The sequence below is a fragment of the Phaethon lepturus genome, unplaced genomic scaffold (genome assembly GCF_000687285.1).
Source record: "Phaethon lepturus isolate BGI_N335 unplaced genomic scaffold, ASM68728v1 scaffold10587, whole genome shotgun sequence".
NCBI lineage: Eukaryota > Metazoa > Chordata > Aves > Phaethontiformes > Phaethontidae > Phaethon > Phaethon lepturus.
Window position 1 is genome coordinate 15890 of NW_010551147.1, and position 21739 is coordinate 37628.

Below are 21739 nucleotides of genomic sequence, written 5' to 3' on the forward strand. Positions count from 1 at the left end.
TGAATGTGTTCAAAATGGTATTCTTCCATTCTTCTTCCATTATGTTGAGGTCTACCACACTTTCTGTGTCAGAAAAGCATATCAGTGGGGCTGGAAAACTGTGCCAGGTCTATTTAGGTTTGAAGACAGTCTTGCATGTCCTCACCCCGATACAAGACATTTAGATACAGTTATTCAAAGAGAAGATGGGGCAACTTCAGTCCTTTCAGACCCATCACCTCACATGTCTCTTCTCTCCACCCCCAGCATCTTTTGGTACTTTCCATTCTCTCCTAAATCTCTCTCTCCCCATGCCCCATTCCTTGTGCTACAAAACTGACTCTACCTCCTTGCCAAACCATCATGATGCTTCTCAGTCTTTTTTCTCTCTTCCAAATACCTTTCCTTTCTTCTTCTGCCTGCATTTTTGTATTTCTAAGCTGTGTATGTGCTCTTGATCTCTCCCTTGTTAGACTTCTTCCCTATTCTTCCTTACTTGCAGTGAGCTACCACCAGATTGCTTGGAAAGTGCTATAATTTTTCATGGATATATCTGCTGTCACTGCCTGTTGAGTTGGCCGAAATCATCCTCCACCACTCTTGTTCCTTCCCTGAGAAACATTCAGCTTGAGACACTGAATTTGTTATTGTAGAACTTAATTCGAGAAAATTAGACAGATTGATTTTAAGCATTGCAAAACTGTCAGCATAAAGGCAAAATAGCCACATCTGCATAGGACCCTGGGGAAACATGAATTACCAGTTAAAGATGTGGTATTAAAGCATATGAGGTTTTGGTTTTCCTTTTTGTCTAGGTGTCTTCTGTGTAAAGAAGACTCTTTGTTTTTCATAAATTTTACTGTTAAGGTGCTGTTGGATTGTATATTCCCCTCCTTCTTGCTGTTCAGCATGCTAGAGCACTGACAACTGCAAAACATTTAATCTGATCCCTAAAAAGAGTTTATGGCATTGCAGGACGGGAAGCCAGTTTTCTGTGTCTTCAGCTGAATGAAGTCCAGGCACTAACTGGATAGTAGAAGAGGTGTAAATAAATAAAGCTTACTTTTCCCTCTTTGATCTTGCAAGGAAATTTTTATTATTGCAGTCAATATTAGAAGTGTACTTGCCTGTCTTACCACCCTATAATAACAGTGTATTTATCTTGCAGTAATTACATTGGAAGCTGAAATGGTCTTAAAGTAATTAAGCCTTATTCTTCTACAATTAGCTAATTAGTGTCTTCTCAATGTCCTGAAAAAGCAGTCTTTATTTCCTGGAGTGCTGTGTGCTCAAACTACAGTTTGAGCAAATTTTCTGTTGCTACAGGAATTCCAGTCCTTTCCTGTGGAATAAAACTGCATTCATTTGGGCCCTTCTCTGGTTGTATGGTGTGTGACAAAATGTGTGCAAAGAGATGCTGCCCATCAGATGGCGTTTGCGTATTACATCCCTGCTGTGTTTATCCTCCCTGAAATAATCAACAAGAGAATTAGCCATTATGTTTTGATCGGTTGTGGGATTAGTAAATTTGTATCCCAACTGTATGTTGTTAAAAAGAAATGGTTCTGTTCTATAGAAAAGTAGATTAATCTAACGATCATTTTGTCATTTTGGGTGCTAGAGCTTCTTGTGTGTCTCTGAAAACGTGAGCTGAAACCCCATTCTTTCCTTGATGAATTTGAAAGAGAATGACTGCAAGCATTACAACTGTACAAGCACAAAGTATCAGGATTAGATAACTTGTGATACAAATGCTAAAGGAATATATATTTTTTAAACAACTTACTAGTTTTCAAATGTGCTTAACTTACCTTTATATTATCTTTACTCAGTAATTTATGTTAGCTTAATAGAAAATTGTATGTGAAGATGCAACTCAAGTGTTTGATGGCAAGAATGAACTACTAGAATTTAGTAACACTGATTTCTAATACTAATTATATTTGCAAAAGTATGAATATGCAAAATAAATCTGAGATAAGCATAAAAAGGTAATGTCCTCTTCACTTTTGTTTTATTACAGTCAGAGACTAGAAATGAAAGCCCAAGTTGCAGATGCATTCATAGCAAAATTCCAACTGACACCGGATGAAATGAACCTCCTTCGAGGCACGAAAGATGAGCCAATTACTGAGGTAGCTCAATGAACATTAAAAGCTTTGCCCTGAACTAAAATGTAGAAGCATCCTGGCTGAATTGTACATGAGATCTTATTATCAGTTTGTAATTTAATTTTTTATGGAGGAATGTACCTTTTAACAGAATGGTGAATTTCTGATGAGTTTGAAACGTGTGATGAAAATTCAAGTAACAAGAAAGAAAATCAACATTAAACAATTTAAGGGCCAAGTGAGATATCGTGTGGTTCTACACTTCAGAAAGACCTTTATGAAGGCTGAATTTTCAGTGAAGATGTTTCAAAGCTTCATCACACTCAAATAAAGCAAATGAGAAATTTGTAGTGCTTCAGTAATATGTAGTACTATGCTTGTGCATGTGTGTGCATTCTGCATGTGCATGTACATAGGTATTCAGTGACTTGAAACAATATAAGCAAAGACTTTCCTTCATTATTATGTGGTTGATGAAGATATTAGCTGCTGACTCACTTTTAGCCACCTTCCAAAACAAGTTTTTATGGTTTGAATGAGAAGGCACATTGTTCTGCAGTAAAAGCAAACTGAATAATGAGAGAACTGAGTACACTTAATGGATTTTTATTATTGTAGTTGCATAGAAACCTTCACTTAAATGTAGACTACCTGCTGAGACATACTATCTCGTTTCCACAGGCATCCTGTTTGCAGTTAAAACATTATTAAAGACATGGAACAGATAACCATAAACAGTGCTAATGAAAGCATAAATGGATTGTGTTGAATGATTGTGCACTTGAGTAATTGCTGTATGCTTTTGTACCAACTATTACCGTGGAAGCGTGTTGAGGTTTCTAAAGAGCACATGTTGCAGGGAACAATGACAGCAATGCTGTGCCATTTTTTCAGTGCTTGGTTTACACCAGAAGAAGGGTTAGTCCTTTTGCTACTTTGACCTGTCTGAAAAATGTGCAGAAGTAACTGAGATATAATCATAGTTGTGCTATTGAAATGGCAGACTTCAGTAAAATCGTGTGTGTGCTTTTCCCTTATGGTAGAATCGTGCTTAAAATATTTTTAGTCAGGCTACTGTATCGGCAATTTTTTAATGTTGTGGTTTTTTCCCTTAAGGAAGAGTGATTGGGGTTTTAATAAACATCATCTTCAACACAGTTGATGCAAGGCAGTAGGTTAAATCAGTGTCCTACTTCTCTTAGAATATGTATACTTTTATGTGACTTGAGACAGAATGAAACTACTTTCCTGAGGCAAACTGTATTCAGGTCACAAAAAATGTAACAAACAGTTATACCTGAATTAGCTAGTTTCCTCCATGATATTTGAAAGATAACTTCATGATAAGACACATGGTTGAAAATGTTCGTGGATTTCCATTTCTCTCTAAAACAGTACCAAAATAACCTTTTTGGCCACATGTCCATGTCTTCTAGGGTTTTTTTTCCTTCACTCTGCTGCTGAGTTATTCAGGGCGGAAAGGTTGTCCTGGAAAACAATCTAGCCTATTGCAAATGTTTGATTTTTTGTAGAAATTGTTACCCCATTATATGAAAACAAGAAATATCAACCTGTCATTATTGTACTTCATAATGTTTCAGTTTGCTCTTCAGTTGGTAAAATTAATGGGGAGAAGATGATGGAATACACAGTAATGTCCTCAAAATCTCCCCGAAGTATTAACTAATAAATGCAAAAGACACACATCCTACATAAAAAAAACAGGTTAAAAACACATTATTGCTGCTATTAATTTTTTTTTTAATGGAAGAAAGGCATGATGCAATGGGAAAGAAAACATCCTAAGGCTCTTAAGGTGGAATGAAAGGTGGCAGAGGCGGGGGCTTGTATTTTAAAAGTAGCACTTGGAACACAGACCTGCAAGGAACACAAGTAGGGAATTGAAATGGGGACTATAGAGTGCTAAAGATTTCAATGAGAAATTACTGCTTTTAAACACTGCTTTTATATATTTATTTATTTTTAAATTTATTTAGGATTTTTTCAAGGCTTTGGGAAGAGTAAAGCAAATTCACGATGATGTCAAGATTCTCCTCCGGACAAATCAGCAACGGGCAGGGTGAGTGCTACTTAAATGAGTGCAAGATAACCATTTACTAATTAAAAGCAGAAGTTACAGCAAGGTCTCATTCTCTACTTTATATGACTATACAGAGTATTTCACAAAAAAACAAATAGTAGTAACATATTTTTAAGTTTTCATCATTTTAATAATGGTGTGTTTTATTTGATTTATACATGCCTTTGCTAGTACTACCTAAAATAGTATTTGCAAATAAAATCTTTCTGTCTTGTAGCTTGGAAATTATGGAACAGATGGCTTTACTGCAAGAGACTTCTTATGAACGACTTTACAGATGGACTCAAAGTAGGACTGAGAATGTTTTTATGTTTATGAATCTTATTATGACGATTCCTTTAAATTCCTTGATGTGGATTGAACTCGGCAAAAACCTTTTCCAAGATTCATTAACAAGGCTTTATGTTTCCTTCTTAGTGAAAGATTTGTTATGAACCAAATAGTTAGTTGGAGATTCCCTCCTTCTTTGGGGCAATCTCATCTCTGTAAAAGTATATTATTTGTGGTTTTAGCTGGTTTTCCACAGAGAACAACAACTACAGTTTGGTAGTCTAAGCAAATTGTTGAAGTGTATTGCATTTCATTTTCTTGAAGGTTACAGGGAAGTTGTTTTTGACAATTTGTTAGTAAGATCTAGTTTAGTGAGAGGAGTGGTTTACTACCTTTAAAAAAGGAAAAAAAATCCAACCTTATTTTATCGGAATGCTCTCTTGACTGATGAATGATTATTTTTCTGCATATGTACTCTGGATGCAAGCGTCAGTGTTCGATGTAACATCTTGATAGTGTAAAATGTAGATGCTTTTTTATTATTTCTCTCTTCTCCGAAGACATTGACGGGAAGATTTGTGCAAAAAGCTGGTGCCATTCAGTATTATATTCATTAGCTGTTCCTCAGTGGATGCTGAAACGTCAAATAATAGTTGAGGGTTCACCTTAATGAAAATGCATAATTTTTATGCCGTTGTTTGATTTAGTTTATGTGATTTCCACTTCCTCGCATGGAATATACAAGATTATATAGTTAATGTGATTAAAGTTAAAAAAACCACCACCAAACAACAAAACAAACAAATGCAGTAAACAGTCATGAAGGAGCCTGACAGAATTCTGATGGTTGAATGATTTAACATTTGTACATGGGCACAAACAGATACTAAGCTTCCTTTGATTTTTATTATTGTTAAAATTTGTAATGAGCATCCATTTTACAGTGAAGTACTGCTTATGGGGGAATTTAATTACATTAACACAAACTAGGACAGGTAGCATATTCTGAAGGCATCAATTCAAAATCAAAAATCTTTGAGTTTTTAACTCATTTTCATGTTTGACAGCTTGTTATAAAAGGTATTACAGTGAAAATAATGAGCTTTTATCTGTGTTGATATTTTTATAGATGAATGCAGGACTTTGACACAAGAATCATGTGACATTTCACCAGTTCTTGCACAAGCCATGGAAGCTTTACAAGATAGACCTGTCCTGTATAAGTAAGTAAATGTCTGTGATGGTTTCTTAACAGAAATGAGTATTTCCAGCCTATAAAATTTGAAGATGGGCATGAATTACTGTGCCAAGGATGGTGGCAATTTAGTCCTGTGTCAGATTTAAAAAAAAATAAATACAAAAAATCATATTTCAACTTCTTTAAATTTCAGAAGTCTTTTTGTCATAATTATGGTACAGTAAATGACATTGGACTTTTTCCAACTTACTGGTTTCTAATTAAAGTAAAATAAAAGCAGTCTGACATTTTAATCTAAATGAATTGTCAGTTTCTGCTGCTCTCATTGTAGGGTTTTTCTGAAGAAAAAAATGCTGTCCAAAGGATGTGATTGTCTCATTTAAATTCCTAAAGTAAAAAATGGATTAATTAGCTTTTACTGAAGTGCTTCTGGTAATAAGAATGTCTTTCTTCATGAGTTGTACAGTAATCTATTAAAAACAATCTAGTACATATGGGCCTCTAAAGTGTAGGGGTATTTTTTTATATATATATATCTATAGAGATAAAAATAATATACTACTGTTTAGTTCTTGTTCAGAATTGTCTGAAGGGACTTCTTAATGTAAATGAAACGGCACTTAGTAGAGACAACATAACCACGAGGTGGCACTGTAAGAACTGTTTTTATTGGAGTGACCATACCTGAAGAGGTGGTATTTCTATTTCTTTGCTTTTTAGGGTTTGTGGTGGTTTGGGGTTTTTTTGGGGTTTTTTTGTGTTTTTTTTTTTTTTAAATGCATTCATCACATTTTGCAACTATTGCAAATTACTTTTAGCCACAGGCATCCATGACAGCAGAGTACTAGGCAATCTTTCAAAGGCTAGCTTTGTCTTTAAGAGTGTCAAATGTGTGAAGGTGTACATTATGTAACTAAATCTCCATGGAGAGCTTTTCACGGGGAAAATGCATAGTGCAAGTGGACCTTAAAAATTCTGTCAGTATCAGAGAGAGTGCACATCTTGACATGCTCAGTCAGTTCTGTTAGTTAATGTAAGGGAGAGGTGGTATCACTCGACCTCCCCAGCTATTGCGTGTGCTGCGTTGCAGTACATCTGGCCATAGCTGGGGATTGCAGTCCTTTCTTGCATTCTCTCCTCCAGGCCCTCTTTCACAGCTGCAGAGGATCAGTCACATCTGTGTTCACAACATTTTATAGGATTCTTCATAGATACAGTTTATATTTTCTGTAATAAATATTTTGTTAAATTATGTTACTTTTGAACTTCATGGTACCATTGTTTTGCTTTCTTAACACTTACGAAAAAAAATGCCATCTTCTGTATAAATCTGCAGCTGGCCAATTTAAAATGAATCTGAAAAATAGACTTTATTTTTCTTCTGACATCTTTCTCACAAAGAGCAGTACTAGTATTACTAAGGGTAGAACTTGGTAGGTAGGACTTTTCTTCTACCTAAAAGGCAAAAGTAAATGTTACTGTAGAAGATGCAGCCATATGTCTCTCATCAGAGATTATCACGCTTAATTACTTGCTATAGCAGTAGTGTCAAAATGGCAGTACTGATGCTTTACATTTTAAATCTCAAGATTTAGTTTATTCCCTCCCAAAAAATTCTGTATAACTTTAGTACATAACAAAATGATGAGTTCAACATGTAAAAATTATGTCATGGAAGAAAGTAATTTTAAATTGTTGTTGGTTTTATGCATATAAGCACTGCTGTGTGAACTAAACATTCCTCCAAATCACTGCCCTTGCATCTGATAAAGATTGTGATTTGATTGGGTGACAGTGGGTAAGATGGAGAAAGGCAGGAGTTTAGAAACAAAACTACAAATTCTTGTTTTCTTCTATTGACTTATGTCTTGTTAACTGAAGGTGGTGGAAAGATTACACCATGGATGGACTTCTGGGAACTGCAGTCAGTAGGGATCTGAAATAAACATTTCAGTGTGGTTTTCACTTCCTGGCTCTAATAGAAAAATTGAAAATTGTTTCGTAGGAAATATATGGAGTCATAGCTCAAAGCGGTGTTCCTCTTCCATCATGCACTCTGGTTTTCAAAGCTTTTTCTCCATCTCCTTCCTCTCCCTCCAGCAATCATCACTTTACTGTGGTTTTTAAAAATTTAAGCTGGGTTGAAAAGAACCCAAATGTTGTTTTCTTCCCCTAACGTGAGTACCTGTAAAAACATAGTAGTAAATACTGTGTTTCTAGTGTAAATAATAGTTATTACTGAATTTTTTAAGATGCAGGATTTTGTTAAGTTATACCCTGTTCTACTGAGAGCAAAAGGAAAATTAGTAGTTTTCTTTTTCTTTTAAAAAACAAAATTCTCATCATTAAATGCTGTTTTGAAAACTAGTAAGAAGATCACAAGAACTGTTTCACTGCTGTGTTTTTAACAATCCATTATAGAGCTGTTTATTGGAGGTGGGGGAAGCTTAGCTGGTTTCTACAAACACTTGGGATTTTTCACTGTAACACTGCTACTCCTGGACTGTGGACTGGCAGATCCCAGATCCCTCCCACTTTTAATTGTATAAATTTTGTAAATACTAACTTATTAAAGACTTTTTTCATTAGACTTTTTTTATAAAAAATTGCAGATACTACTCTCTGAGTTAACAAGTACAGTGTATGAAGAAAAAGATTTAAAGAGAAATTTCCAGATTCTTCAACGTGCTTTTTTCCCCCCCTCTCAAATAGTAATGTAGATTGAAAAGAGCAAAACTGAAGGTTCCCTTGGACTTTTTATAGCATAATAGAAATCTAACCCAACTTAGAACTGGAACTATATTTGAAACAGTATATTATTTTATTTTGTATTTTGTTCCCCACATCTGTTAAATGAGTACTGCATTCACAATTAACTTCAGTCAGAGAGTTACATGCTTTTTATTATTATTTTTATATCTGTTCAGCTGCTGGGTGTCATTGGTAAGTGATACCATGCTTACTCATTGGCCTTTTTTCAATTATATTGGAAAAATAAACTGTCATGTGTATTTTCTTTTTCTCCTTTGTAATTTATACATTTTGTTCAAAATGGTTAAATGTTTTGGGTTTTGTTTTTTGTTTTGTTTTGTGGGTTTTTTCCCCCAAGAAAATAGAAGTGTTACGTGGCTTGCAAAAATCTTGTTTCTAAGCAGATGTAACAGGGATGTTAGCAATGTTCATTTGCTGTCCTTCACTTCCTATTGTTCTTCAGTCCCAGCATGAAGGTAACCTGCTCCAAAAATGAGCCGTGTGTATGTTCTTGGTACCTCCTGTACTACCAGCAAGTCATTTGAAATTATGCACTCTGGGATGTAATTGTCCATCCATTAAATATCTAACTAAGACTCACTTGATTAAAACTAGTGAACAACTATCAAATGAAAATAACTTTTTTGCTACTAATCATGTAGTAGCCTAGAAGGAGGACAAAGCCTTGTGTTGCAGTGCAGTAAGTTGCTGCTTCTGTCAGTCAGCTGGACCATATATGAACAGAAGTCCTAGACCTGTCAATACATGCTTATACATACAAAAATGGAAAAGCTGATTTTTCATTTATTTATTTGTGTGGAGTAAAGCCATGTGAGGGTCAAGGAAAAGTTATTTTTGGTATATGTTTAGAGGAGTGTCCTGGTTTTGTCTGGGATAGAGTTAATTTTCTTCCTAATAGCTGGTATAGTGCTGTGGTTTGGGTTTTGGATGAGAATAATGTTGATAACACACTGATGTTTCGGTTGTTGCTGAACAGTATTTACACTAAGTCAAGGACTTTTCAGCTTCTCATACTGCCTTACCAGTGGGGAGTGGGATGTGCACAAGAAGCTGGGAGGGGACACAGCCAGGACAGCTGACCCCAACTGGCCAAGGGCATATTCAATACCATATGATGTCATGCTCAGCATATAAACTAGGGGGAAAGTTGGCCGGGGGCCACTGTTTGGGAACTGGCTGGGCATCGGTCGGTGGGTGGTGAGCAATTGCGTTGTGCATCAGTTATTTTGTATATTCTATTATTATTAGTGTTACTTCCCCCCCCCCGCTTTCTGCCCTATTAAACTGTCTTTATCTCAACCCATAAATTTTACTTTTTTTTTTTTTTTTCCTCCCTCTTGATCCTCTTCCCCCATCCCACTGGGACAGCAAACAAGGAGTCAAGAAAATCAGACTGTTTTGAACGCTTCATAGCAGAAGCATTGATGCAAAATTTCTAGAACTATAAAAATGGTTACTTATATTAATTGTAAACGAGCTAGTAAACTGTGATGAGGTGAACTGTTTTGTTGTACCCATTTTCATGTTTCAATAACAGGTACACGTTGGATGAATTTGGAACAGCTAGAAGGAGTGCTGTAGTCCGTGGCTTTATAGATGCTCTTACTAGAGGAGGTCTGGGAGGTACTCCCCGCCCTATTGAAATGCACTCCCACGATCCTCTGAGGTACAGTACTAGCAAGAATGTATATGAAGTAATCCTTCTTTTGCCTGTTGGCACACTGAATCCCTGATACCATAAACTACTGATCTACACAGAAATTTCTGTCTTTATTTAGGTACGTAGGAGACATGCTGGCCTGGTTGCATCAAGCTACAGCTTCTGAAAAAGAACACCTAGAAGCTATGTTAAAGCTTGTAACTATTCAAGGTAGTATTAAAATCAAGATTTTAAAACATAAATTTTTAAATGATAGAAATGATAGAAAGTAAGTCTGTGATTATGTCAGAAAGTGTGATTAATTTCTTAGGTTGGGCTTCAGTTATGAGAGTTTGAGCTTAGATTTTCCTGGAAATAATTTCAGAATAGCTGGTGGTTGCATTTTGACAGAAGAGAGCCCTTAACAAATAAGAGTATTTCAAAATGCACTCTTTTCATTTTACTGTGCTTATGATAGATTTACACTAAATTTACAAAGGGACATTTTAGACTGTGGTTGAGTTCAAAAATTGTCTGTAATGTATATGAATACATACGTGTCTGAAAACATTATCATAGGGTTGCTTATTGAGAATTCCTGTTACGCCTTGCTCATTTGTTTAGTAAATTTTAAAAATATAATTCCTTCTTCCTGTAATTCTCTTCCTTCTGTTCTACATGTAAAATGGAATTTTCTTCTGTCATGTTATTGACAGAATAGATAGAATAACCTATAATTCTACTTTTACAGAGGTCAAAGTAGGCCCCTCATAGATATGTGAAGCTTTTTAGTATCAGAGTTTTCCTTCATTAACAGAACTACAGATTCTCATGCTTATTCTTCATCCCCTTTGCTCTGTTTTAAGTACTTTGGACCTAAACTTCGAAGACCTTTATCCTCTAGAAGCTGTAGTATGATTTGCCTCCATAGCTTCAGCCAAGGACTTGTTTAATAAAGCATGTATACTCAGTTGTAACAAACTCATAAGAACTTGTATTTGATCTGTATCTGTATCTGAGCTCTTCAGACTGTACATCTTCATTAAGTCCTGCTCTGGGATTTAAAGTGAATATGCATTCTCTTTACTGCTGGAAGTATTAATTGGCTTTCCTAATTAACAGTATATGAGCAAGGAGGCTGTTTAGGAACTGTTGTAAATCAAACTGAAGGAATGTTGTTTTTTAACTACAGTTACAGTGTACTATAGAAGTAAATTTGATATTATTTGCTGACAGTATCTCAGGGAGACAGGAAGGCAGGCCTCATGATGGTTTTATGGTAGAGAAAAAGACATGGCAATCTTTGTAGATGACTGCCGGATGCTTCTGTTACAACTGGGGAGTCCTTCAGGAAAAGCTGGCCTCATGGAGGATGTCTGGTTCTGCTGTAGACTGGGCTACTGCTGCTGCCCAGGTCTGCATTCTGTTCTGAAATTCTCACACCTCTTTGTGCAGTGTTTTATTTAACTATTAAATCCTTAGGCCTTCTGGCAGGACATCAGACTGAGATGCTATGACCACATAATTAGATACATTTAGAGCATTTCAGCCATAGATCAGAGTAAATGACTTGAGAATACAGAGACTATAAATGTTTTGGGGAAAAATTTTCCGAAAAAATCACCAGGCCAAACCATTTTTTCCCCCAAGAGACTAGTGTAAACAAAAGATGCAGTATTTCTGTCTGAAGCAAAAATATGTTTTCCTAAGCTCTCCAGGAATGGGTTTGCCATCGCTGCTGTACAGTTTTCAAGAAATGAAAAGAGGGATTTTTAGTTTCATACTGGGAGCAACAAAGCCTGGGAGGCACTGTCCGTTAACTGTTCCTCTGCATCTCTGGGAAATTTTTGTTATTAAAAGGATGGTTATGCGGTGAGATCTGTAAGACAAAACAGTACTTAATGGGATACTGCTGGGTTTAACAAGAACCATTTATGGGAAATGCAGCCTTATGAAACACCTTGAGATTATATGCTTGATAGTGGCTAATCAGTGAGTACAGTGTCTGCGGTACTGAGAGATTCAAGTTGAATTCCCTGTGCTGCCGTACAGTCTTCAGGTGTCTGGTTGCGCAGGCAGAGATTGAGTTAATTTCCTTTAGCTGTTTAAAAAGTGGACATCTTGTTTATTTGCAGTTACAGATAATGACATAGATTTGCATCTCCAGAGGGCAAATCTTCGCAACAAATGTTAGATCTAATGTAGGCATTTCCGGAGACTTTAATTACAGCTGTTTGTTTGGGTTTTTTTCCATTCCCTATAGAGGGAGCCCAAGTAACTGCTATAGATAAGACACTTAAACTAGGTTTCTAAAGTTAGGTCAGTCAATGTTTTAACTTTAATTTCAACTGGAGTAACTTTTTGCTGATGGAACTCGGTTTATTATTTTAATTCAGGCATCCTGTTCTGAGTTCAGATTTCTGTTTAAATTCTCCTATAAGCTTTGTGTAATTTCAGGACTATGGAGAAATTTCAGGACTATGTGGAAAATCAGCTACACAAAAACTTCTCTCCTTAAAAAAAAAAAAAGCTCATAGCTATGGGTGAGATAGAGGTGGATTTGGTCCCAGTGGAAGACAAATGGTGTGAATGCCACATTTTTGGAGAAACATTCCCATCCCAGTTTTTACTTAAAAGAGAAAAAACTATGTAGCCCATAATCACATATTTGAGAATAACTTTTAAAAAGTTTTAAAATTTTAAACTTGCAAATGTTAACTGTTTAAAATTAATGTGACCAAAAATGCTATTAAAATTTTAAGCACTAAAAACATTCAGAAAAGTTCAACTATTTTGCTGGACAAGCATAAAACATCCGGTTCTTTTCTTTGGAGCTTAGGTATTCTGCTAACAGCAGCCTTCCAGTTTTACAGAGATCTTGCACTTGAAAGGAAGGGAGGATTGCAGGCATTCTGTTTAAGAGGTGCAGTAGAAACCCATTTTTCATGGAGTTACAGGAACCCAGCTGGAGAGCAGGAGCCAAACAAAGCCCAAGAAAGATCTCTCCCTTACAGAAGGATACACAGAGAAAAGTGATGTGTGGTGTAGCAGGCAGCCAGAAGTGTATCTTCATTAATGAACTGTTTTCTAAAAGTGATTTTGGGTCTCTAAGAATTGTTCATTCCATAATTCTTTTATGCCAGTGTGATATACTAATACTTGCAACAGTTATATAACCCATTGTGCTGGAAGATTTCTTTTTACTGTTTGCTGAATCTAAAATATTCTAATTGGACATGAAAATATAAGGGAAGGCACAAGCATGCAATATGTCAAGATTGCAGTTTAATGTCCTTTGGTATTTGAACCTGTATATTTCTGCAGCTAAAACTTGCATACCCAACAACTTGTTGTTAAGTCAGTCTGGTCTAGCTACACTATTGCAAGTATGTGCTAGGTGCTTGTTATATTGATGAACAGTAAAAGCGTGACTGTTCCTACTAAAAAATGTGTAAATTGTTAGGGTCTATCTGGGAGCTAGCTGTTACATAACAGACCATACATCTTGTGGTTTGCAATCTTGCTTTTTTCCTTGATGTCAATACTCAAATATATAAACACATTTTTATTATTTTACCAATTTAGTATGCTGAAATTCTTACAGCCACCAAACTGAATTCAGTTGTTTCTGTTTATGTGGCTTTTCGCTTATCTTGGTGTAAAGAGATATTGGCAGAGATCTCTGATCTTTTATAATTTTTACTCTCAGAGGTAATATCTTCTAGTCTGAAATAACATCTGCAAAATATAGCTTCAGGTCACCTGATTTCTATCACATGTCAAAGTCAGTTTGTTTACTGTTCATTGCATGGGTCCCATCTGAAGATGAACTCCTGTTGACAAGTTTTAAATTAGAATTAAAGTATTGCTTTCTCCATATATCTATTCTGAGTTGTTACTGAAGTGAGAGCTTGAAGATCTGTTGCTTTCAGTTTGATTGATTTATGACAGTACTGGTTGCCATGCAACAATTCATTTGTGTTCATGGTAAGATAGGGCAATATTCTTTTTTGTATATAGTTCTGTGAAAGATGAATTTCAGTTGCTGCTAGGGAGGAAGCATTTGCTAATGCTGCAGCACACAGCACCGTGGAGGTACATATGTGATTTAATTTGTAACAATGCCACGAGCATGTCAGTACCGAATGCTGACAGACACGTGTATTTATGGTTCAGACCTTTCAAAACGGTATGTACTGTTGCTCCTTGAGCATCTCACTGGCCTTTTTTTCACTGTTTAATTTCATGAAATGCTAATCTTGAGCCTTACTATAACAGTTCCTTGCTAGATCATTTATTCTTCCCCTTGCTCCTTCTCCCTCAAATCCCCAGGCACTATGTTGTGCTAGGAAGCAATTGCATAGCATAAGGTAATGACTCTCCAGGACTCTGTTTTGTCATGCAGCTATTTCTTAATGGCGGGATTTGAAGTTCAGTGAAGGTGTAAACTAGTCTTGTGGAGAAAAGAATATGCAGTTCCTAATGCTTTTTATGGAGGAGTAGCTTCTATATTTGTTTATTTGTTTTATAGTCTTGAAGAAAAGAGAATAACATTTGCATAATCTTAGCATGTGTTTGCATTAACTATAGGTGTGGAAGAAAATATACAAGAAGTAGTTGGGCACATCACAGAAGGTGTCTGCAGGCCTCTGAAGGTGAAGTATTGTGTTTTCTTTAGCTTTCTAAATATAAAAATTGTTCTGTCATGTTTTTCCAGAACCTGTGTCCCTATCTGTACAATGTATTTTTATTGCCCTTGGCTAAGAGTTAGATTCTCAACTTTGAGAATCATAAAACTCTGGTTTAAATAGTCATATAGTGAGAGATATTGGGGTACTAAATCTGTATTTTTATTTTTGTCTTACTTTTCCTAATTTCAGGAATGCTTATGTACAAAAATTTAGCTTTGGGATAAGTACATAGGAATGGCAGTAGTGGGTCAAATGAAAAATCAATTTAATCTACTACCCTGTTTTTCATAGTGACCATTAGCGTATGCTCAGAGAAGAGTGTACAGGTTATGCAGTTGTGTCATGATACTTCTGTAGAAAAGTTTTCTTGTCTGTTCGTGGATGTACAAAGGACTTACTGAGCCGTAGCTACTGTCTTGGTATTTGATAGACCTTGATAGATTTTTCTTGCATGAATATATCAAATTGATATAAAATGTTGGTATTCACAACATATCCTTCAAGAGGGAAGCTCTTGTATTGAAAGAGACCATGAAAAATTGTTTCCTACACCATCTTTACACTACCCTGATCTGATGTATTTGTCGCATCCCTCCACACTTGTCTTTCTTCAAGCTACAGCCTTAGTCGGTTTAGGGGACCCATTTGATAGAAATCATTAATAATGATCTGTCACATCATTGACTGTCTTATTTATGGGATGTGCTTCACATAAGCATGAAATAAAATAATCAAGTTGATGAAGCTGGTACCAGTAATTGCCTGACCGTGCAGTGTATAAATCCAGGTGTTTTTAAAGTAAAATCTACTGTACTAAACACTTTTGTAATAAATTCCTTTAGGATGCTGTAGCTATAACAACTGTGTCCAGTTGCCAGATACTTAGTCTCAAATGTTAACAGATGGGTTCTAAATACTATACATAAGTTCCTGATAAAAAAATGATAAGGTGTGAAGAGAGGTGAAAATCAAGAAAGTGCCATTTAGAATGTCACAGAATCATAGAAGGGTTGAGGTTGCCAGGGACCTCTGGAGGTCATCTGGCCCAAACTCCCTGCTCAAGCCAGGCTGCCTAGAGCTGGTAGCCCAGGATTATGCCCAGATGGCTTTTGAATATCTCCAAGGATGGAGACTCCACAGCCTCTCTGGGCAACTTATGCCAGTGCTCCGTCACCCTCATAGTAAAAAAAATGTTGCCTGATGTTCAGACAGAACCTCCTGTGTTTCAGTTTGTGCCTGTTGCCATAAAAATGTGATCATCCTTCACGGCCTTTAGGTTTTGACCTGTTGAAAAACACCTATCATGTTAGACAAACAAAAACTATTGTCATAGCTTTTTTTTTTTTTTTTTTAAGATATTTTCCAAACTTTCTTTGTTGTTTTGTTCTGATAATACTGAATGCTGATGTTTAAGTTCAGTATTTCTGTGCATTCCAACAAAGCAATTAGGGATAGAATCAAACCTTTGTGTAAGTCAAAGGGAGTTTTGGTCTTGATTCGCGTACTTATGATTTGTACAGTTTGGTACAGGATGCTTTCCATTTTGATTGCCAATCATATGTGCTTCTGCTATCTGTAGGTATATCTCCCGAAATACTGTCTGTAGTTAGTTACTGTGCTAATAAAAATGAAAAAAATACTAAAAGAACAAATAAAGACTTCCCATCGTATTCTGTATTTTGATAGAATTCAACTTATGTTAATTTGCTGCCAGTCTAGACTTCTCAATGTAAAATATGCAGTACTTATTGTTTCCCTTAAGGAAATCTTCCTTAAAAAAAAAAGCAAAAAAAAGCAGAAAACCCCCAAGCAGAAAAGCCTTCATACAATGCAGTTAGATAATTGCAAGCCATGATGTTGAGAGGAACAACAAAAATAAACTCAGTTTGGGGGAGTCTATTCTACAACATGTTGTTCTTTCTGAAGATTGTCCACAATAAGAAGATCAACTGCAGTAATTTCAGGGAAAATGCTCTTTGTTGTAGTTGTGTGGCACCACAGTATATTGCTTTTCTAGTGGATTTCTGCTGATGTTTGCAAACCTGTCACTTTGGTTTGACTTGATGCTGACGTATAAAATAGTCTGATAAAAGCCTAGTCATAGAATTTCCACAAGCATTTTTAAATACTTACAGAATTATGTAGAATTTTCTTACTGGTTTATGCTTTTTCCATGTGAATGTACAATATGGTACAATTTCCTTACTTTTCAAGAGGATTATGCAGTATAAATTGTCCACATTTCTTACTGATAGTTGGTTTGAATTTTAGGCATCCAATTAAATCTTGAGTACTCACTAGTGATAGATCAGACCTCTCATTTCAGGTGATCCTACTTCAGAGGATCCTAAAAAAAAACCCATTTAAATTAACGTCCTCATCTGTTCCATAGCACTTAAGATGAGGTCAAAACTAATAAAATGGTTTTGATGCCTTACGTAGATAGACTTGGGATAGTCTTTTATAGTCAACTAACTACAGGACGCATAGGATGAAGGAACAGTAACAGCTTTAAATCCAGAACTTCCCTGAGCAGATTAGGTTAAGTCACTCGCAAATGTTGGTTCTTCTGTGCAGTGAAGGCTCCTGTATGAGAAGCAGCAATGCTGCTTTTCCTCTTTTGTTTTTTTCAATTCTCATTTTTGTTTCTTAACCCTAAAATATTTTGGTTTTTTTTCTCTCCTGCCTATTCTGTCTTTTTCTGTTTCTTAATTATTTTCTTTATTTTTAGTTATTGCTGTTTATTTTTTGGTCCTTTTTTTTTGTTTGTTTGTTTTTCCTCCTGCCTTTCTTATTCTCTTTTGCTGTACACATAGACTGTACTCAGTGTCCATACCCAAATGCCCTTTTATGCAACATTGGAGACAGGTATTGCATTGAAGAGCAAAGTTCACCTGAGCGTTGAAATTCACTTCATGCATTGAGAGTAAGAGTCAAAAATTATTCTTTGTCTTTGGTCTCTGACTTAGATGCAAAGGGAGAGGATTGAGGAAGCGTAATCTTAGTTAATTCTCCCTGTAGCTGGCTCTGACAAGAAGGCACTGCTGCACATCGTGTTCCATTGAACAGCAGACAAATAACTTGGGAGAGCGGGTGGTGGCTGGTGATTTGTGTGTAGCCCTTTCACACACTGGCATGACGAAGAACAGTGCAGTGATAAGTCACAGTCTCTCACAGCTTCATGAGTGCCCAAAGATTGACCCTGGGGCAGCCTTTAATGAGTGGATTGAGACTGTGTGTACCATGTAGACAAGACATCAACTGTCCAACTATACAGACAGTCAGCAGTGTTTTGGTCTGTGTAGCCAGTATCTCCTGGTTGAGATAAGCAGTCAATATAGCTAGTCGTTAATTATAAATGTATCTAATTAAATGCTGGTAGGAGGCCTTTAACTGAAGGACGGATTAATCAAGATGAAATTTTGTCTTTTGGGTAAAATACCTAATACTTTGGATGTTCTGAATTGCTGCATGCTTAATGATCAACTATTGTAGTTTAGGGATTTTGCAGCATTGTAGCTGTTCTTGCTCTTCAGTGCTGCGGAAAATTCCGGTATGTACTGGTATTAATCCATCAAATGATCTCATTATTTTGAAATTTTCAATAAGAAGTTGCAATAAAAATCTATAGAGAAATGGGATTTTCTTTTTTTTTTTTTGTTTTGGTTTTTTTTTTTTTTTTTTAAAGAATACATACACCTGCTTGTTCTCTACCCACAGGCTTAGCAACCAAGCACCACTCTGTTTTAAGCAGAATGTTATACATAACTGGATGGTCTCTTTTTAAATTTATTTCTGGTTAAATTTGTTTTTCAAAAATCAGACATATATAACATCATATATAAAACCATAGAGATTGGCTTTTGAAATGTATGACCTGAAGAAATATACTTTATTCTGCAGGTTAGAATTGAGCAGGTGATTGTTGCCGAGCCAGGAGCAGTTTTACTGTACAAGATTTCTAATCTTCTCAAGTTCTACCACCATACAATCAGGTATGCAAAATTACAAAGTACGTTAAAGATGCCTTTTTTTAAAATTTTATTCATAAAGATTAGTATAGTGAAAAGTGTGTTTTCGTGGCTTAGTTCTTACTTTTTACTACGGAATCAAGAATAAATACGCATGATATAGAATGGAATCACAGAATCATAGGATAGTTTGAGTTGTAAGGAACCTTTTAAAGGTCATCTAGTCCAACCCCACTGCAATGAGCAGGGACATCTTCAACTAGGTCAGGTTGCTCAGAGCCCCGTCCAACCTGGCCTTGAATGTTTCCAGGGATGGGGCATCCCCCACCTCTCTGGGCAACCTGTGCCAGTGGTTCACCACCCTCATTGTGAAAAATGTCTTCCTTATATCTAGTCAAAATTCATGCTCTTTTAGTTTAAAACCGTTAGCCCTTGTTGTATCACTACAGGCCCTGCTAAAAAGTCTGTCCCCCATCTTTGCTACAGGCCCCCTTTAAGTACTAGAAGGCTTCAATAAGGTCTCCCTGGAACCTTGTCTTTTCCGGGCTGAATAGCCCCAACTCTCTCAGCCTTTCTTCATAGGAGAGGCGTTCCATCCCTCTGATCATTTTTGTGTCCTTCCTCTGGACCCACTCCAACAGCTACATGTCTTTCCTGTGCTGAGGGCTCCAGAGCTGGATGCAGTACTCCAGGTGGGGTCTCCCCAGAGTGGAGTAGAAGGGCAGAATGACAAAATAATTATCAACCCTTTTTATGTAATCTGTTTTCTGTAACAGAAGTAGATTTATAGAATAAGAGAACAAAAATGTAGTAAATTTTACAGGTCTACTAAAAAGTTTCTATGACGCTTTAGATGTCCTGTACTTAATACCTGCTTAATGACACAGTTCATAATGCTTATTCTCAGAGTCATCTTACAAGTGAATCTCTCAGCTAACATGGAGAACTGTTCCCTGCAATTATTTGTTGTAAATTTTCAGCTTTGAAAATAACTGTATTTGAAATACTGTATGAAGTATCTGACCCTGTCATGTTTCCCCCCCCTTCTTCAGATTATTTAATTAATCTTTATTTCTTTTTTCAGTGGTATTGTAGGAAACAGTGCAGCTACACTGTTGACAACAATTGAAGAAATGCATTTGTTGAGCAAGAAGATATTCTTTAATAGTCTGAGTCTTCATGCAAGTAAACTAATGGACAAGGTTTGTTTCAAAATAATACAGCTTTCATGTTTCAAAACACACTTTCATTTCCCTTTTGGCTAGTCAGATTATTAGGTGAATAGCTGTTTTATAGGGCAACTTTTCCTAAAATGGAAGTGTTGTAGTTTCTGTATTTCAGCTATGGAACTACATAAAAAAACTTCCTGTTTCTGTTTTAATTCTTTTAATCGTTTTATTTTTTGTGAAAATATGGCTAAAATACTGTTGTTTAGGAGCATTTGTTTACAGAGCAGTTGTTGTGGTTTAGCCCCAGCCGGCAACTAAGCATCATGCAGCCGCTCACTCACTCCCCCTCCCCCACTGGGATGGGGGAGAGAATTGGGGAAAAAACCTCATGGGTTGACATAAAAACAGTTTAATAGGACAGCAAGAGAGAAAGAAACAACAATGATAACAACACTAATAATACCGACAAAGGAATGTACAAGTGATGCCCAATACAGCAATTGCTCACCACCCAGCAATCGATAGCCCGTCCCTGAGCAGCGATTTCCACCCCCCGGCCCACTCCAGTTTATGTACTGGGCATGATGTCGTATGGTAGGGAATATCCCTTTGGCCAGCCTAGGTCAGCTGTCCTGGCTGTGTCCCCTCCCAGCTCCCCCTGCACCTCCAGCCTTCCTGCTAGCAGGCCAGCACAAGAAGCTGGACTGTCCTTGACTACTTAGCAACAACTCAAAACATCAGCACATTATCAACAGTTTCTCATCCCAGATCCAAAACACAGCCTCACACTAGCTTCTGTGAAGACAACCAGCTCTATCCTGGCTGAAACCAGGACAGCAGTTTACATATTTTTTAAATCTATGAGAAGCAACAAAATTAGGAAATTTCCCTAAGTGCAATAGTGCAAAGTCAGCTGATTGAGCAAGATAATTTGTATTAATGCATCATCAGATCAGTAGTTAATTACTCATGCGCATGATTCCTTTCTTGAAGTTACGAAGTGTATCCCAAGGTGGTAAGCTAAGTAAAAACAAAACTTGAGCTTTTCTGTCTTTTATAAAAATAGTTTTACCACATGAACATTGCTGCCGTTAAAAGCAGAATATACATTTGTTATACCAAACAACTGTACCTAAGCCCACATCACTTTCCCTGGTTATCTTTTCCTTTCCCAATGACTCTTCAAATTGTGTTTCAGTGAATTTCCCATTGTTAGTAATTAATACAGTTCTTTCTAATTTCTCCTTGCTTTATTCGTATCATGTTGCTGGTGGTGGATCTACCCATTAAATGTTTTCTTTCTAAAATACAAGCAAAGTCAAAGAAAATTGTTAGGCTACACATCCCTTTCCATTTCCTAGACATCTGATCTTCGCCCAGCATCCCTTTCTGAGATGTGATGAGTCGACTAGGCCCTAAAACCAAGAAGAGGTGCCTGCCTTTATTACTAGTTATTGCACAACCCCAGAGTTCAACAAAGCTGTCACACTACTGTTTTTTCCAGTTAAAAAAACAGTTTGAAAGTGGAAAACAAACGGTGAAGTTTTGTAAATGTATTTCTAAATTATTTGTATTTAACCTACAAGAATAATGCAAAAAATATATAGATTTACAAAAACTATTCTTTGTGCAAAGCTTTGTAGCTTGCTGACCATTCAGTGGGATATTCTGAGTTTGGTCAATGTTGATCTGTGATCTCAAAGTAGTTTTCTTATTCTGCACAGCTTGTGTCTGGTCCCAATTTTCTGCCTTTCTGTAAGGGCTGAGGAATTACTTTCTCAAAGGAACAGTTATTCCTCCTCTTCTTGCAGGGACAAAATTAGAAAAGCAAAAGCCCA

At 36.4% G+C, this 21739-nt stretch overlaps 1 protein-coding gene across 1 annotated transcript in view; it reads left to right on the forward strand.

Annotated features, from left to right (window-relative positions):
* Positions 1–19934, forward strand: part of LOC104623647 (conserved oligomeric Golgi complex subunit 6) — a gene marked incomplete at its 3' end in the record, with an annotated part of 35654 nt that extends 15720 nt beyond the window's left edge. Inside the window, exons 5-13 of the mRNA XM_010290798.1 lie at positions 2003–2114; positions 4088–4170; positions 4409–4479; positions 5591–5684; positions 9969–10097; positions 10210–10301; positions 14661–14725; positions 18665–18756; positions 19817–19934. Coding sequence (XP_010289100.1) covers positions 2003–2114; positions 4088–4170; positions 4409–4479; positions 5591–5684; positions 9969–10097; positions 10210–10301; positions 14661–14725; positions 18665–18756; positions 19817–19934 — 856 coding nt within the window. The remainder of the gene's footprint in view (positions 1–2002; positions 2115–4087; positions 4171–4408; positions 4480–5590; positions 5685–9968; positions 10098–10209; positions 10302–14660; positions 14726–18664; positions 18757–19816) is intronic.
* Positions 19935–21739: the final 1805 nt, after the last annotated feature.